Source organism: Larimichthys crocea, chromosome III, assembly GCF_000972845.2.
Source record: "Larimichthys crocea isolate SSNF chromosome III, L_crocea_2.0, whole genome shotgun sequence".
In the NCBI taxonomy this organism is placed as follows: domain Eukaryota; kingdom Metazoa; phylum Chordata; class Actinopteri; family Sciaenidae; genus Larimichthys; species Larimichthys crocea.
The window spans coordinates 37,189,225-37,207,797 of NC_040013.1; the positions used below are offsets into that span (position 1 = coordinate 37,189,225).

An 18,573-nucleotide genomic window follows, 5' to 3' on the forward strand; every position below is an offset into this window, starting at 1 on the left:
CTTTTCCTTAAAAGTTTGAAAATTTATGTTTTCCTATTGTGAACAAATCTTCAAATCAAATAAAAGACAAAAGAAAAAAGTGAATTGATCCTACAAACAAGTATTGTCCTCTGTGCCAAAGACCTGCATTGATGTCCCCAAACAATTTAAAAACCAATCAGTGATCCAAAATGTTGCACAGAGTAAGATGTTCCTACATTATAATAAACATGGGCACAGTTTATTTTGAGTCAATCCAGCACCACAGCATCCTGCTGCTGCAAATATTCAATAGAGCACAGAGTATGTATTAATCCGGCACTGAAAATTGTCTTCAGCAAATGTACAATTTACATAAAACTACATTGCCCAGCTGTTACTGAGCCTTTTGAAAAATGAAACTATATATTCACGACCAGTTTTAAGCAATTAAAATCCTGAGCTTGGAGCTGAATGCCACAGACAAGGCAGGAATGCTGGTAAGATGGACAAACACATTGTTGGTTTAGGTCTTTTACTTGTTGACAATAAGAACAATAGCTTTGGTTTCCTGGGTTTGGTTTGGCTCATTTACCTGGCCACTGTGCTGGGGAAGTGTTGGGCTGAACGGACTCATCCATGCTGACAGTTCTGACTGGCTGTTTCTGAGACAGCAACACACTCTGATACACGGTTCCTGTGAAATGGTTCACATGGCTGTGGGAGATTCAACAGATAAAAGAAACCCAAGCACAAACACAGTCAGTATGAGAGCACAACGCATAACATTTATATTAAAACACAAAATGCTGGGTCTAAAGGGTGCATTTTTTAAACTGAAATTATGGTGGTGTAAATTTATAATGTCCAAATGTTTTGTCCTAAACTCTGGGAGGATGTTTCTACGTAAGTAGCACCTCTGTCAAGCTTTGTTCCATCAAGACATGAAATACTAATGGGCTGCATTGCAGGTTATCCTATCTATGCTGTTAGAGAAGAAAAACTGCATGATGAAGAGAGCGTCTTCAACACATGCACACACCCAAATAAAAAAACCCTGGAAAGGTGCAGAGGAAATTTTAACAGAGAATATGGAATGCTTAACCCACAGAGGGGTCTATTAAGTTTTGAACATTCAATAAGTCCCCTTTTAAGCTTCTGTGAGAAAACCAATTGCCTCCACATCAAAAAGAATTTAAAAGTCAAAAGGGAACATCACTCAGAAGTAGGAGCGGTAGTCACTGAGGTCTTAATGCACTCCTAACAACAAATTTACTCCAGCACACCTCAGGTGCTTTTAAGGCTTTGTATGGATCTGCTTGTTTTCTTAAGGGTCAACCAAATGAAACTGAAGCTCACATGATAACAGAGAGAGAAAAGAGCAGAACATTCATCAAAGTACTGTCAGCCTGGCGACAACACTCAACTCCCACAACCTACATCCTGAAATACCATTTAAAATATTCACATGCTCTCCTACAACTGCTCAAACACTCAAGAGCAGAAAAAAAAAAAAAGAGGGACAATTTCATCAAACCTCTACAGGGACACACCAGGAGAGTTTAGATCATAATTACCATAACAAAGATGGTGTTAAATTAGAAATAGCCTTGCTAATTTAGTTAGACTGTGTGGTAGATGGCTGTGTGTGTGCATATTAAGTGTCTGGTGGATGAGGAAGATGCAAAACTAAGCGCTCTTTAGTCACATCACTTAATAGTTGTGCAAGGATTGAAATATCAAGGTTAGGTTAAACTAACACAAGAAAGTCTCAATTGAAAAAAGGTTGCAGTCTGGTCAAGCATAAGTAAAAAATATTTTGTATGACATCAAGCAATCAAAGAAGCAATCCAGCAGAACTGTGACAGGAACTCACACAGCGGTTAAGCTGGAAGCCAAATGGTTTATTAAAATATATAAATAAATTCCCACCACACATTCATTCATCCTTCTATAGTTTAAATCCTACTGTGTTGGTGTCAAAGTGACTGTGAGTTATGGAACATACTCATCTTAAATAAACAATGTTCCTCCCATCTGTCAAAAACAAAAATCTAATGAAGTATTTACAATAAGAATGACAAACAGCAGCCTTGTGGCTTTCATAAATCATTATCAACACAATCAAAACAGACAAGTGGCTGTCATATTTTTGGTTCGTAAACATCCAACATAATTCTCATGTCTTCAATCACACCACTATGGCTCTTTAGCACTTAGGCTTTGTTTATGTTTCATAAACAAAGCCTAAGACATCTACAAAAACATTTTCCACTTTGGTACTAAAAACAGTACTGACTTAAGACGTGTGTGTGTGTGTGTGTATTACTCTCTCATCATAAAGTATGCTTGGTTACCAGCAGTCATGTCCCTTCCCCCTTATCTCTTATCATTCTGCTCCAGTAAGTCTAAAAACCATCTAACACACACACACACACACACACACACACACACACCACCACACACAACAACGCCAACACACACACACACACAACACACACACACACACACACACACAAAGTGACACAAAATAACACCAGAGGACATAAATTAGCATTATTTTGTCTTTTAAAGATTAAAGCTAAAGAAAGTAGAAAAGGCTAAATCAGATCACTTGATAGATAAATAATCCAGACCTGTTAATGGAGTCGTGTCAAGGTGAATGTGGTGGAAAATGAAGACGTATCAAAGTTAAGCACCGCTTGAAGTCACATAAACAATGCAAGAAGCTTGCCTTCAGCGATGCAGCACTGGAAATACTCAGCTTTGAGTCAGGCTGCATGAAAGTATTTTTTCGAAAGTGTGGCTTGGAAACTGCAAAGATTTATTTCTCAAGGATGGCTTGAAAACAGCTCAAGATTGTGCTTGTGTTCCAGTACAGGATGATTAAATTGCTTTGTGGAACAGTCCCTGCAACATGACAGCCCAGAGGGCTAATATCTTAAAAGTAGTGGTAACAGGTGAGGCAGATGAGACACTTACCTGTGGGTGTGTCCATCACACAGACACTGATATATACAGGCGGACAGGGAAGCAGCCAGTGTGTGCAGCACGTAGATCTGAAGTGAAGCAAGAGGTAAAAAACAAAAACAACAACAAAACAACAACAATGCATAAATTAGTGTTTCAATCAAAATTAGAAAAAAAATGTACTTTGCATTTAGCAGAGTTTCAACAAAAAAGTCAAACACAGACTGCTTCTACACTACATTATTGGCTGAGGCTGCCTTACCTCATTGTTAACAATATCGGGATGTGGGGGAGAGTCGAGTGCATTGATGGTCTGCAAGATGTCATGAGTCAGGTTGGTCAGGTAGACGATGGGATTTGCAACCACTGTCTTTACATTGGCTGTGCAAGCCATCAGAAGAGGGATAGAGGTTTGCTGACAGCATGGCGTTACTGCTGATTGGGTGGAGTCATCCTGTGGGGAGAAATTCGAGAAACATTGAAATGTTGGTTCACTTATTACAATATATATATTTATATAAAGTACAATGTCACACAATGTCTCTTTTGAAAGTAGAGTGGCCACTTTTTCAGTCTGTGCATCTTTGGGCAAAATAAAAAAACTCCAAATTGCTTCTGAAGGCTGTGCCATCAATATGTGGGTGTGTGTGGATGTGATTAGCTCCCTTCCGATGAGCAGTCAGCATCTTGCATGTGTGTATGAATGGGTGAATGTGATGTGTGGTGTAAAAGAACTTTGATTGGTTGGAAAACTAGAAAGAAAGAAAAAGTACAGTCCATTTACCATCTTAGAGAGTAATAGAGACAGCTCACAAAGAGATCTGGGAAATGATAGATACTGCTGTAACAAAAAAAACAGCCTTTTCTTGAGCAATAACAAATGTTATATGATCTCATACTTAAGGAGATGTGTTTTCCAGTGTGGTTGTGAATGACGTTCAAAGAGCTGAAAATAAGAAATAGGCAATGAAGGGGTGTCTGGTTTTGTGTGTGTGTGTGTGTGTGTGATTCCCGAATGACTCCCTGCGTGTAGGAATACACAGTTCGTCACGCTTGATGAATCACATTCAGTTGTCACTAACCTCCTTAACAGAAGCTCTGCGCACTAGAAGAAGTTAAGACAAAAGAAAATACCGAAAAACATTCCTCAACAACAATGGAGAAATTTGACAACCATGGGACCACAGCTGGGACAAAAGAAACCGCTTTTATTTCAAAATCAGAGTAGGAGGGTAAAAAAGACTCCCAGTGGCCATCAACTGTGCTAACATTCAAAAGCGTCGTTCCCACGGCGTCTCACTGAGTTGTTTACCTCCTAAAATTTGACTCAACCTTCTAATAGTCAGCCTAAGGCAGGGCCTCCCTCAGGAGCTCTAAGAATCAGCACAACCTGTCAGCCTATTGCTGGGGGTGTACAGATGATCGCCAGTGGACAAGAAGTAGGTCCCACTGAGTGTGTGTGTGTGTGTGTGTGTGTGTGTGTGTGTGTGTCTTGGGAATGTGGTTGCATTAAAACAATCTTTCAGATGGCACAATCATGTTCTTCTTTCATTTGTACTTTGACCCGCATCTGCTCGGTATGCTTCCTTTCAAAGAGAATCTGTGATCAGTTAAATAGTATTGCAGCTCTGCTTGCTGGTGTGAATGTTTTTATATGCAGTTGATGGTCACTTTCTTTCTTGTCTTTTATGTTGTCAGAAAATATATTCTGTTGACATTATTGTTACTGTTCCAATCTAAGTTTAGGCATGCTATGCCACCTTTATTACCACTTGTCTGTGATGAAAATGTCCTGGATGTAAATATGAAACGATACTCTCAGCAGTATCTCCATTGTGAAACTGTACCGACTATTATTTTAAATCAATTCAATGAATTATTTTCATTCTTCAGTTAATTCATAATAAATTGACAGACTACAATATATTTTTGTCTAATATGATCATATCAATCATATTTCATTATCTACATGTTAATAGACACAAAATCAAAGTAGAATCAGTCAATCAAGAACTGCCAGTCACGTGGCTTTTTAATAAATCAACTGTTAAATCACTTCCACCAGCAACCTAAAAATCAGTTAGCACAGTACCAACAGAGCCAGACTACTAACTTGGTTGACACTGAAAAATTCTCATGCTGTCTATCAGTGGCCTTTAGTGTGCATCTGTGCATGTTTTAGTTACCTGGTGAGACTCTTGCAGCAATAATATGAGCTCCATGCGTACAGAGGCCAGGCCTCCACCGTGGGAGCCATGCAAACTGCAGTAGCTCAGAAACATCCTCAGTAAGGGCTGGTTACTCTGCAGCCAGTGTCTTCTGCTCCTCTGGTTGTCACCACGAGGACTCCCGGGCTGAAAAAACACTTTTACTTATTAGTTTTTTATAGACAAAACAATCAATATCCCTGTACATATGGCAATGTTGTCCAGCTGGCTAGTGTTCAAACCATAATGCTAAAAACAAAGCATATTAATCTGTCAACAATAAATGAACTAGTGGGTCTTTAAAATCCAATTTTGACTTGTAAATACACACACACACACACACATATGTATGTATAGTTGTCCCTCACTATAACGCGGTTCACCTTTCGCAGTCTCGCTGATTTTTTTTGTGTAATTTTGCATGCTTTTTTTACAGCGTATGAACGTGCATTGTGTTCGGAGTCCTGATTGGCTAAGGGAGAACTGTACAAAATGCATTCAGCTAGCCAGATTTACATAAATGTTCAATCGCTAGCAGTGTGACTCTGAAGTGCTGTATGTTTGCAGTCAGAGAACTGTGAAATACCCGTGAGTTACTGGTAATAATTTCTTATGTGTCAAACCTCGTAGATTGATCATTAAAATTAAATTTGTTGGGCTTGAACAGGTTTTGATCTTTGGTTTCATTTACTAATACAGTATTGTACTTATTTTTGTTAAATCTGCGAAACTTTGAGAGTGTTTAAATAAGAGAAATGTGAGAAAATGTTAATGCCTGTCTGAGAAAAGTGTATAAAAGTGTGTGGTTAGGGGTTTTACGGCCTTAAAACATGTATAATAATTGTAAAAAATAAAGCTGTATGTGCAAAATTTTCAGCAGCATGTTGGAAGGATTTTTGTAACCAGATAAACGTTCAAATATTCGAAGGAAATGGTGCAACAATCTGTTCAATAAAACAGTAGCAGCAACTATGTCAAGACGCACGGTGCTGTTGTCTTAATTTTTTATTACAGCAAGTGTTCATTGATTTTTTGCTTCATGAACATCTGACAAATCTAGAGGCAGCCAGCTATCTACACCCACCTGTTCCTCCTCCACCAAACCAGAAACAGGGCCATCACCCTGGACAGACAGCTCTGGCAAGCAGGGCTTGTAGCTGCAGCAACGCTGGAGAGCCACCACCTGGGGAAAACAGAATTTTTATTTTAAAAATCAATTTATCAAGAAGGACTCTATCTTGCTTGTGTGGGAGCGAAAAGAAAACATTTCACCAAAATGTCAAACAGTCTTCACAGGAAAAGATAAACAATTTCATAAGAAAAAAACACTGGTGTTATTACCAATATGATGTTTATATGCACTGACACAGTGTACACAGAGAGAGAAAATCTTCAAACCGTGAACACAGGAGAGATGTGTGGGAGTAATTCAAGTTAGAAAGGTTTTATGGGTTGAAGCTAAAGGTGCAGCCAGACAAATGGATCACCACAGCCTAATATTATAAACAGTTTAACTTATAATATTATGGATCTGACCTTCAAGTCTGTAAAACTGTTTAGATATGTGATTGTTATTACCTCTCTCTCGAGCCACTGGTAGAGCTGGTAACGCAGCTTCCCTCCATCCAGTTCATACCCTGTCGACAGTGTCCGGAGCTCGTTGGTCATAATCTTCAAGCAGGCAGTAAACTTGAGCTGGGCTGCCAAAATGTCATCAGATGGTTCTATGAAGTCATCGCTATCCTCACTGTCCTCTCCCGTCACCAACTCCGTTAGAGGAGACACAGCATGTTCCAGGACAGGCAGGATGCCCTCTGAAGTTGTACCGCTCTTATCATTTTTAGTCTCTTCTTCATCCTCATCATCTTCCTCATCATTTTTGTCACTGTCCCACTTCAGCTCCAGGGACTCGTCTGGAAGCGTTAGTGATGGCTGGCTCCAGTCAAAACTCAACACTGAATCTGACAAACTGTTTCCATTGGACTCGTAGCCGTTCAGAGTCTGCTGAGACCAGTCCGGATCTGACGTTTGTCCATTCTTGCTCCCAACGCTGAGTTCAGTAGAGATGCCTGTGTCCTCCTGATTGGTGAGTTTGGAATGCTTGCGGACTTTGGGCATCTTTGACAGGACTTCAAGTGCTAGCATGGGGCAGCCAGCTTGCAAGTGTGTGTATGCAGCTGTGAAAAACAGTCTTCTCTCCTCCAGGCTAATGGAGTCAGCTCTGCGACCCTCAGCAGTCAGACCAACTTTGGCCTTGTCTGAAGAGCCAAAATGACGGCGCAGGAGAAGTGGGTGGGTACGAAGGTAGGTGTAAAAATTGAAAACTTCAGGGTTACATGTAGACACAGGAGAGGAACCTGTCACAGATACAATGAGACAATAGCTTTTATTACCCACCTTTACTACTTTGACTACAGAACCTCCAGGGCTGTGTAATTGGATCAGACACAAAAATAGGTCTATAGCTGACCACACTATATATTTGCTGAACTTCTAGATAAATTGAGGCAGCTATGTGAACACTTTTACACTGACAAACTGCATTCTGTGGTCACTTAAAGGTGAGAGGACGGTGGAGCCGGCAGTTCAAAACTGACAGGTTATTAAAAGCAGCTTGAGGAAAAAAAATGCATTGAGTTTACTCACTTTCATCCACTTTTCAGCTATAAAACACTGGACCAGACAACTCACACTAAAAACACAGCCAGGACAGCACTAATCTATCAAACAGAAGAACCATTTTTAATTATCAATAAACCAGTGTTTTCTTCTCTGTAAGCATATTAAATGTGTTTTAGGAACATCATTTATGAAACATGTTAATCTGGGACTGGTTTGGCTCTTAAGTCAAGTTAAGTGAGGTTCATATTAAGTTCAGTTCTTCATCTATTTGTAAGGCAAGTGTTCATTTCATTCAGGCTGCATCTACTTGTGCAATTTTACATACTTAAAAGGACCAAAAATTGTTGCAAAGCTGAGATATTTTGTCAAAGCAACCTTCCAGTGCCAAATTACTATCTGCAGCATTTATATTCTGCCTGCAATGTTGGATTTGATAGACCTGCAATGTCCACAAAGTGAACAGGGTACTGAAATATTTTAAAGGCTTCTGACAGTAAAGACTATATCTATGACTGTAGGATATATTTAGTCTAGTCTAATTTATTTATTTTTTGTTCTCGTAATTTCAAACAACTGACCTATGCATGTTCCCTCACTTGTACAAAAATGTAGCAACAACAACAAAGCAGTACATGGTCATGATGTGAAAAATGGCAGGTGCATAACTATCGGGTGGTGTTCTTGCTTCTACTGACATTGTGAAATAGCGAACTAACAAGTGGCTCTGTTCTCTAAGTTACGGATTGAGTAAATGTGGCACACAATACTAAACTGTGTCATCTTCATTTCACCTTTACAAAGAGATAAAGTAAAAAACAAAACAAAAACCAAAGCAGATTAAAAAATAGGCATCAAGAGCCCTGCAGACCTACCAGTGTCACATTGGCTCACAGTGGAGCCACAACTGGCGCTGTTACCAGGCTGCTCGAGCAGAGTGTCCAATGCCCTGCTGTAATCCTCCAGGACCCAGTGAGCCATGCTCCGCAAGAACGGGTCCTGCTGGGCTTGAATCTGAAATATACAGAGAATTACAATAGCTTATTCTGCAGTGTACCAAACAACAGTGGGTAGTTTGGTGAAATAGTGCATTTTTCAGAGTAAAAACAACAGCTTGTGAAGGCTGTGACATACACAAACTCAGTACCTGTTTGTCTTGTCCCAGAACATGTCTCCGAAGGATCTTTTTGTAGGTGGATGCCGTCTCAAACTCAGACTCATACAATCTGGAGATCACCAGGGCGAGCTGTAGGTCCTGCATTTTCTCTATACACACCTGGAGGCGGAAGATATCACATTCGTTTCTCATTTTAAATGGTTTCTGAGCTACTGGCACAAGACTGAATGGGATGAGATAAGACAAGTCATAAGCAGACAAATGATGTATATTCTAAATACACAGTTAGACATAATGATCTTCAGAAGTTCTTGTTTGATTATCTGTTAAAAATAAAAGAAGAAAAAAATAAAAGTCTGTGCACACACTAAAAAGTAGTTGAAGTTGTTGTACTGGTAGCTGGTAAGGTGTGAGGTGCATTTCAATGAGACTACCTCCAAGCCAGAGAGACTAAGCAAAGTCAATGATAGCCCTTCGCCTGGGTGACACTGATTTCCATAAAATACTTAGAGAAGCAGTTACTCACACAGAAAAAAATGCAATAATGTGACTCATTGCTTCAGGGACCTTCTAAACAGAAATAACCTTGATGGATAAAAGGTTAAGCAAACAAGCGGACCAGACGCAGCCATCTTGATATGTGAGCAAAAAAATTAGAGAGATGTTGATAGATAGCAGAAATACAAGTGCAAATTTAGAAATCTTTTCAAGTTACAGCTAAACAACAACTATTATTATGAAATGAACATAGTGTCCCAATTTATGAAGCTTTAAAAAGAGCGTGCTGCTGCTATTCTCAAATTCTCAGAAAAGGTAGGAAAGACAGCAACACCCAAGAGTCACCCACTAACATCAATAATTCTTCTGTGTATTGCGCTAAAAGACACAACTGTGGAAATGTATTGAGCTGTTTTATTTTATTTTTTAAATGATGCTGTACACCGTGTAAATCCTGGTGGTGAGGTCTGTCCTTGTGGTGTGTTTTTTTAACTATACTGTTATGCTGCAATTGACAATTATTTGAAAAAAGGAATTAAAATTAAAAAGCAAAGACATTTTGTGAATGAAAATAAGCAGCACTTGATTACTGACAGAGGTTTCTAACTTAGGTTTAGCAGGCTGCCACTTTGCAGCTGAAGGAACAAGTACTTCTTGCAAACAGTGTGTCATGTCTATTTTCCACTTGCCTCCACAGCATCCTTAAGGGAGCCAGCTAGAAGGAAGAAGGCTGCAGAATGCTGGAACCGCTGCTTTCCCAACAGAGAAAAGGCATTTTTTAGTGCTGCTTTCCTCCACCGGTCTTCGCTGAAGTTGTTGCGGAAAAACTCTGTCATTTTGGCATTCTTCTGCGACCTGGAGAGAGACATTATGGATTCAAAACAACTCTGGTGTCACAGGTCTTCAGTAATGTGACAGAACTAATCCTGGTTAAGGGTAGGGGCAATATTTGCTTTTATCAGTATTTGTTTTTCATATGCAAAATGATGTCCGTTTTTCCTACCTGTACAATCCCCAGACCACTGCCTTCTTTTTCAGTGCAAGGTAAAATATAGCTGCATCCAGAGGATCATTGTTTCTCTGCAAAGAAGCCCTGGCAACCTGACAAAAGAAATGAGAAAATGCATTCAGCTCACGTCTCCTTAGCCTATACAGTTTTATCCACCTAACAAGTTGTAGCTTTATGGGTCATTTCTGGGAGAAGCTCAAACTTTATAGCAGCCTAGCAGCACTTCATTTATTAATGAAGAAATCAATGTAAAGTACAGATGGCTAACATGCTAATGGACAACCTTGAATGACTTTATGTGTTTAATTTTTATATGATGATAGCAAGTTCTGTTCTGTTTGAAAAAAGAAAAAGACAATCCTGATGAAACTGAGTGCAGTCTAGTGTTGCTTAGTGTCAGACAAACATTAAACCATAAAAATATTTAAGTTACGTCAGAATAATAAGAGAATTCTCAAGCATTAATAAGTTTCAAATCTATAAAAACACTTCATTCAACCTGAACTAAACGCTGATTAAACCAAGAATACAATACCTAACGTGAATGCAAACTGAATATTAAACTAAACTTCCATTTCAATATATTAAACTAAACTTCCATTTCAATAATATACGTCCTCTTTACTCCAATTTTTTACTGACTACACTGATGAGACAATTTATTTTAACAAAACTGGCACCGGGTCACAGTTTAATAGTTGAGTACACACATCTAAACTGATAATGATAATTAACTAATGTCATGTCATGTCATGTCATGTCATGTCATGTCATGTCATGTCATGTCAGCTGCCTCACCTTCTCAATACACCTGCGTAGCTTGTCGGTGCTGCGCAGCCACCAGCCCACACCCATAGAGCGCAGCTCAGGCCAGGTGGGCTCTCCCTTCTGTAAGGCAGGCAGCATGTTTAGCAGCTCCTCCTCAGCTTCAGAGTGGAAAGCCCAGGCGTAATGACATGTTGACAGGCCTGCGGGGAGAAGAAAAGGACACGTGGAAAATGGTGAATGTTCTGTGTTTCATATAGAGAATATCAACACTGTGTTGCTATTTTAACATGCATTTAACCAGATAACTGAAAGTGATAGTAATTTATATCAACAACTTAAGTGAGTAAATGCAGGAGCACAGTTGGTTCCATATATTTAAAGCAGTGAGTTGCCTCTTACTGCTGCAGTGTTATGCTGCTACACACTGAGGAGTTCTATGAGAGCAGACACAGATTAAGTGCCTTGCTCAGGGGTGACTTTACTGCAGTAATTTAGGATGATGAATAGACTATAGCTTGTTCACTTCTCTCACTGAGAGTTTTACTGTCAAAAATGTACAACTGAGACCATCGGTAGCCTTCTCTCTTTCTAGCTTTAGGAGTCTTTATAGAGTTACTAGTCTGATACCTAGGTGGGCACTGGAGCTACATCTAAAGCAGTGCATAGAGACAGCTCCTTAGGCAGTGAGCTGGAAACTCTTGCAAGATTATACAAGGTGAAAAAATATGAAGTCATTTAGAAAACGAAGTGTGCTGATTTTAAAGAACATTTGACTTACAAATAAAAGTTTACCTATGACTTTTGTTGTAATTAGATTAGAAAAGGAGTATTTTTATTGTTATGCAATAGTGGACTTGCGCAGTGTGTTGAATACTAAAGTAAGTAAACCGCTATCTCACTGCACCTTGTCGTAGCAGCTGTGCTCGGTGTGCTGGAGGCAGGGAGGTAGAGAGGAAGGTATGAAGTCTGACCGCCAGCAAGAACTTCAGACCACACTCATCCAGTGTCTCTCCACCTGGTAAATAAATTATAGACAGCTCTTACTGCTATTTCATTTCATATTTCAATCACAACATATACAACATAATTACATGATGTTGTGGACTCATCCACTGCATTTTGCTTCATTTTAACCCTTATTTCATGTTTTTATTTCCCTGCAGCACCTTTGCTCTTGCCCTGGCTGTCCTTGAGGTCTGTGCTTGTGGTAGCGATGGTGTCGGCCAGTGCCATGAGAGACATTTGCTCCATACGCGTTAAGCCTGGCAAACTGGAATGAAGGAGGTGACTGGACAGGACCTGGGCATGTTCTGGGCCAAAGTATGTTGGACTGTACTGAGACAGATCAATGACCTACAGACCGGGAACAAGAAAGAGGGCAGTCTGTAAAGTAGCATTTCTATTTCAAAGGACAACAAATAATAGAGAAAGGGGGAATAGTGTGGCATGGCTAAATTCAGACTCACAAGAAAATACACAAGATTGTATGTGCATGTTAACTATACAAGCTTTTCCAAATGTTGCATTAGCTAGGGCCATCATGGACTTTGTCAGATCTATCTTTAAATTCAGCAGTATACCTAAAATAAACATTGACAGATGCAATTATGCATGTTTAAGATAAACATTATTATTAAAAGAGCCCAATATGTTGCTGTCCACTCTCATTTTTATAATCTCTCTTTTAACCGAGCACGAGCCAACAGAAACTGACTTTGTTCCCAGTTTCCTCTTGATCGTTGTCCAGAGGGTCCAGGTCCGCTATGCTGGGTGTTTGAAAGAGCTCGTCATAAGCATCACTGTGACGGGAACCATGCCCACTATCTCCGCTCACACTGCCCACTTTATCTGTAGGGAAGCACAAGACAGAGCTTAATTACACAAGATGTGTATTACATGGGAGAAGTGCAGAAAAATCCACTCCTGCTGGGGAGTAAAGATTAAATTTAAATTAAAAAAGAAAAAAGCAGGAAATGTTTTACTGTACACATGTTTCTGCTTCCTTTCTTATTCTTCTCACTTTGTATCCACAGAGACAAAACTAGAAGACCATGAAGTAAGATGTTATTCTAACTATCTTCAACTTTGAGACAGCGGTTGCTTTCCCAGTGTAAATATTGTTTCTCGGTTTTTGTCTGTGTACCGGCTAAAAAGCACATGGAGAACCTTTTTGTTTGTCAGGCCTAATACAATCTGACAAAGTTACAAATTTAAATATTCACAATTGAAAATCAAAGAAAACACATCTGCAGTCTAGCCTGCATTTTTTACCCACACGTGCAGTCATCAAAGGTTAGTATAGTTCTGGCTCTAGCTTTATATGCAGGGATGTTATTACTTGCAGAGGCATAGTCTTAGGTCAGCAGGTGGAAACCCTTTTAAATGAGAGATTATAAAAGAAACAAAACAAAAACATTTAAGGTGATGCCTTTGGAGTATTTTTTTTTGGAATTACATTTTTTCTTTGCCAATTATTTTCATTCTCCAACTTGGTTACATATTCTAACCTCACTGCAGCAGAGCCATCTGTGAAGTTCAGTACATTGATGTACTGAGTTAAGCACTACAGAAATAAAGTGTACGATGATTTTATTCATTACTGAATACTGTTATTCTAAAACAACATGCTGTATACCTACCAGGTTTTGGTGACATATCCTCATCAGCTGCCAGAAGTGCGTACAGAGGCAGGGGAGGGATGGAGCTTATCTCTGTGTAGTCGGGGGTGGAGTTCTCCGCTTTGCTGAACATCTTCCGGTCCCTGGCTGTGCTGCCTCCAGCGCTGATAGTTCGAGAGCGCACGCGTTTCTCGGGATTGGTGATGCTGCTGTCTTTAAGTGTGACAATTTCTCCAGCAATGCATTTCACCAGGTGGGAGAGGATGGCTTTAGCACGATGAACCTTAAAATAGACAAATTATGGTACATGTTTACATTTCAAACATAAGACAAATTATACTGTTGACTTGTTTTGTGTTTTCAGTGACAAAACAAACCTGCCACGTCAATTGGAGAAGGTTTGATTTGAAATTTGAAAAATTTAGTAATTTATTTGACCTACCTTCCCGAGATCCATAAGTTCCAGTAACTGTACGGGGTGGTACTGGGGCAGAGTGGGAAATAGTTGGTGAGCTGCTTCAAAAAGCCCAGAATCTTCCATCTCCACAGGCAAGTCGTAAGCTGTTCTCTTCCCGCTAAGCTTTTGAGCCAGGCTCATCATCGATCTTGTCAGGGCCCTTTTAGGAGGTGCCAGTGAAGACAGTGGGACCCCAGGACTAAGACCCTCCTCCTGGCTCTGTCTGACAGCTGAGATTATGGATGAGATGCTGCTGCTGATGTCGGTGTCTTGGGCAATTGTGACAGTGGGTTTGGGCGGTGCTGGGGGCTGCCACTGGGAGTAGACGTGCATCTCGCAGTCCATGCCTACTACCAAGATGCCATCTCGTACCCAGGAGAGGGAGACTGGAATGGGCAATGAGCCTTCAACAGAGGAGACCAGATCGACTGATCGAAGTAGAACCAGGCGAGATGAGCTCTGGTCTCTACTGGCATCAGAGGATAGACAGAGTTCTGGAGGCTTCCCAGAGAGACAACCGTACATATAAATCTTTGTTCCGATACCAACAGTCAGAACATGTGACCCATTCTCTTGGGAGACCCAATCCAAATGAACCAGGTTCTTAGTGGTAGAACCAAGACAGTTCTCAATGGGTATCGAGAAGTCCATGTTACATGGAGTACTGGCACTTCCCGTTGTGCTACTGCTAATATCACAGTTACTTGTGGGATCAGTGCCATCCAGAACTATGATCTGCTCTAGAATCCACTGTGAGCCACCAGTGGACTCACACTGGAAGATGCCAATGTGGACCAGTGGTTCCCTAGTGTTTGCTAGATTTGGGCTACGCTGTACTGTGAGGGTTGGGGTCAGAAAGGTGTTGTTATAGTGCACATTAGGGGAAGAAGCCAAGGTGGGAGGAAAGGTCAGCAGTCCGTGAGAGTTCAGATGAGGTGTTGAGTTCTGAGGTGTGTTTGGCATCTGCCTGTAAGCTACGGCAATCCGTCCAGCGTGACAGCAGGTGACCTCTATGGGGCGACCTGGCACGCTTACTACGCTGCTGTTGGGGAGCATCTCTTCCACCAGGAGAGGCCACTCCTCCCATTGGTACACCAAGTTGTCCACATTCGAAGGCTTTGTCACAATGACATTACACCTCCAGAAGCGTACCTTTCCATCAGAGCAGGAAGTTGCAAGCAGGTAAGGCACACGGCCAGCTGGCAGAGAACATGATGCACTCAGATGGCCTAAAAAGAGAGATTATATACTCTTAGGAAAGGATGTTTTTCTTAATCTCCTAATTCTAAAACTGATTTTTTTTGCCTTTAACCTCTGTTAATTTATGTCAGGTTATATTGGACATATGCTGAGTGCAGATACAACATAAGTATACTGTGTAAACAGGCTAAACTAATCTAACTAATCTAGGACTAAAGGAAAATAACTGGTTGGATCTTCCAAAAGCCTTTTTACTAAGTAGCCTTGTCTTCCAGAGATTTTGTTGGCTTTCTAAAATTACAGTTTTAATAATCATTTTAAGAATTCAACCCATCATGTTAACAACAAAATTGTTGAAAAAATATATACTTATCTGCCAGTTTCTATTTTTTATCCCAGTGATAATAGAAAAGGCTTGTTCTTAGTCGATAAAAAAAGTCTGTACTTTCCTGATAATGTTATCTGTATCAGTGTTTTCAATCATTTGATAACTGAAGAACTATTTCTTTAGAAACTGTTCCTATGGCAACATACAGTGTCTATAAATACTCCAGTCACTGTTAAAACTTTTTATCTGTGCCCTGCTAGACTGACACATTTGCACTGGGGAACCTGCTTTAATTCTATTAACCCAAAATGTAAAAGAAAATGAAATTATTATTACTACTTTACTGACTGTGTACATGGGTGGTGCAAAGATGGGAATAGCACTGTGTAATACTTCCATGATGCCTAAGTAATATTATCCATGACTTAATGATTCAAAGACATTTTGCACTATTTTTACATATTTTTACATTTTCTAACTCTTCTCTATTTTTATTTTGATCTACTAATTGTGTTTTTGTAGTTTTATGACCAAACCTGTCATGTGTGACTATAATTAATACAAACACTGTTGATAATACTAATGCTAATGCTACTGCTATCATCAGTATTTCTCTTTGTAATATGTAGAAATGGCCTTGTTAATGGTGTTGTTAGACTTGTGTGTGTCCTCATTGTTCCCTCACCTGCTGATGGTGTGATACTGATGGCCTCCACCCCTTCTGGCAGAGCCATCTCTTGACTGTACAGCCTGTGTGTTGTTAGAGTGAGGCGACAGGCACTCTGCAGATTGGAAGTGCAGGGTTTACTTTTCGGAGTAACTGGAGAACTGAACGTGTCAAAGTTAAACTGAGAGCTGTTACAAGAAGAAGCTGGGGTTGCACCCTTCTCTGTCATGGCATCTTCTGTGGAGACACAAACAGGATAAGAGAAATGTTTGAACAAGTTCTGGTCAAAATCCTCCCACATTTGTATACTTTACTTTGTGACACAGCATTACAGTCATTATTTGTATTTGAATAGTCTATAAATATTTGTTCTGTAGATGTGCAAACATACCAGCAAATCCAGTTTACTGTCCACAATTTCTTACAGCTATTTTGTCAGGCTTCTAGTGCTTATGACTTTCTCCTAACCCTGTCAGTCATTTATTTGTTTTAGGATTAAACAAGATTATTGATAAAAGTGCTTGCCCCAAAGCAATTGTGGCAGTGAGTCTATGTTTACTACATCCTGTGAACAAATTCAAAGTCTTTTGTTCCAAGCACCCACCCATAGTGACTGGTTGAGCAGCAAGATGGAGATGCCACATATGGAGGAGTGAGCGACCTGTCGGGGTCAATTCGACCACCACGAGGAAAAAGCGTGCAGAGAAGGCCGGCTCACTTAAGGCTGCAGGGAAACACACAGAATATTAATGAACAGTGAACCACTATGAATCAGTTTGAAGGTGGTGCAAATGTTGCAAATTAAACCTTCAAAATGTTTAAATTACAGAGTTAGAAAAAGTAATTTTGTCCACACCAGAGTGAGGAGAATCAGGAGTTTCCTGTGTGCTCTCTGTTCTCTCACTGCCAAGGATCAGATCCTCCTCAAAAACATGCAGGAGCTGCGTCTCCTTCCCCTGCTGTAGAAGACAACAGCTATCATCAGACTACATCAGATACAGACACTGAACAACATGCTTCAGTCAGTGCTCAAACACACACACACACACACACACACACACACACACAGCCTGAGGGGATGAGAAAAGGTTTGCTCTGCACCCCGTTTTGTTTGGTCATGGTTGACCTTTCACAGAGACAGAGACCAGCTGCAGAATGTTTAATGCTACCAGTGGTCCAGAATTCAACTATGGCTTTTAAATGTATTAATTTCTATATCCTCTATTTCAGGGTGAAGCTTCGGTTAATATCCTTTTTATTCTAGTATTTCTACAGAGAGCAAGAACAAGGCATATTTGTTTAAATACACTTCATTTCTTTTGGTCTCTATGTACTTACAAAGCCAGTGATGGTGTCCAGCTCGATAATACATCCTGGCTTTGCTGTGGATTGCTGACTGATGATGTTGAACACCTCCCCAACATATTTCTGAAGTGAAACAAACATTAACATTTTTAGTATTTCAGCACCATTTGTTTATAGCATTATATAGTCAAAACATACAGTTAGTGTGTTACTCACACTTTCGGGAAATGGAAAAAAATAAAATAAATAAACGGAACTATTATCTGTGCTGTCAATGACAATGCAAGAAAGACTATTCATGATCTTTGAAAACTAAATATCAACCATCACTTCTTACTGGATTCAACTGTGTTGTGTTGGTTTAGGATTACAGCCATTCATCTTATTTCTCACGTTTTTTAATTGTGCTCCTATGTCATTTTTCTATCGAGTCATCCAAGGCCAACAGTAATGAAGAGGCAAGACTGCAATTTAACAACACCTTATTATCTCAGGGTCCAAGGGCAAACACTGATGTGTTGTTGTTATTGGTGTGCATACAAAACAGTTATTACGATGCTGACTATACCCTGCAGAGTGTGAGAATCCTTTTTTGATGACTTACTGATATCTCAGGATTGGAGAGCTCACTGAGAAGTTTCTTTGCTTCAATAACAGCCTGATACAATCTGAGTGAGTGGCCGTCACTTGCCACAAAGCAAGCGCTGGGAGAGTTGCAGTACGCACCTAAAGAGAGAAAGAAAGACTGTCTGTTGTTATGCTAGTTTTCTACATAAACAAAGATACAGAATGGGGAGATACAGAAAGTATTAAAGACTTCGGTTTTGTTTACTCTGGCAACAACTTCATTTA

The 18,573-nt window shown here is 40.0% G+C and overlaps 1 protein-coding gene across 2 annotated transcripts in view; it reads right to left on the reverse strand.

Moving 5' to 3' along the window:
- Positions 1 to 18,573, reverse strand: part of dmxl1 (Dmx like 1) — a 50,761-nt gene that overhangs the window by 16,585 nt on the left and 15,603 nt on the right. For both annotated transcript variants that reach the window (XM_019269763.2, XM_010733192.3), the window contains exons 14-34: positions 18,326 to 18,447; positions 17,755 to 17,844; positions 17,273 to 17,375; positions 17,021 to 17,140; positions 16,435 to 16,653; positions 14,207 to 15,450; positions 13,786 to 14,047; positions 12,861 to 12,994; positions 12,313 to 12,499; positions 12,051 to 12,161; positions 11,177 to 11,346; positions 10,373 to 10,470; positions 10,059 to 10,224; positions 8,902 to 9,030; positions 8,630 to 8,768; positions 6,714 to 7,492; positions 6,220 to 6,318; positions 5,115 to 5,282; positions 3,191 to 3,382; positions 2,941 to 3,017; positions 554 to 675 (exon numbers count right to left, since the gene is read on the reverse strand). In XM_019269763.2, the coding sequence (XP_019125308.1) occupies positions 554 to 675; positions 2,941 to 3,017; positions 3,191 to 3,382; positions 5,115 to 5,282; positions 6,220 to 6,318; positions 6,714 to 7,492; positions 8,630 to 8,768; positions 8,902 to 9,030; positions 10,059 to 10,224; positions 10,373 to 10,470; positions 11,177 to 11,346; positions 12,051 to 12,161; positions 12,313 to 12,499; positions 12,861 to 12,994; positions 13,786 to 14,047; positions 14,207 to 15,450; positions 16,435 to 16,653; positions 17,021 to 17,140; positions 17,273 to 17,375; positions 17,755 to 17,844; positions 18,326 to 18,447 (4,731 nt within the window). The remainder of the gene's footprint in view (positions 1 to 553; positions 676 to 2,940; positions 3,018 to 3,190; positions 3,383 to 5,114; positions 5,283 to 6,219; positions 6,319 to 6,713; positions 7,493 to 8,629; positions 8,769 to 8,901; positions 9,031 to 10,058; positions 10,225 to 10,372; positions 10,471 to 11,176; positions 11,347 to 12,050; positions 12,162 to 12,312; positions 12,500 to 12,860; positions 12,995 to 13,785; positions 14,048 to 14,206; positions 15,451 to 16,434; positions 16,654 to 17,020; positions 17,141 to 17,272; positions 17,376 to 17,754; positions 17,845 to 18,325; positions 18,448 to 18,573) is intronic.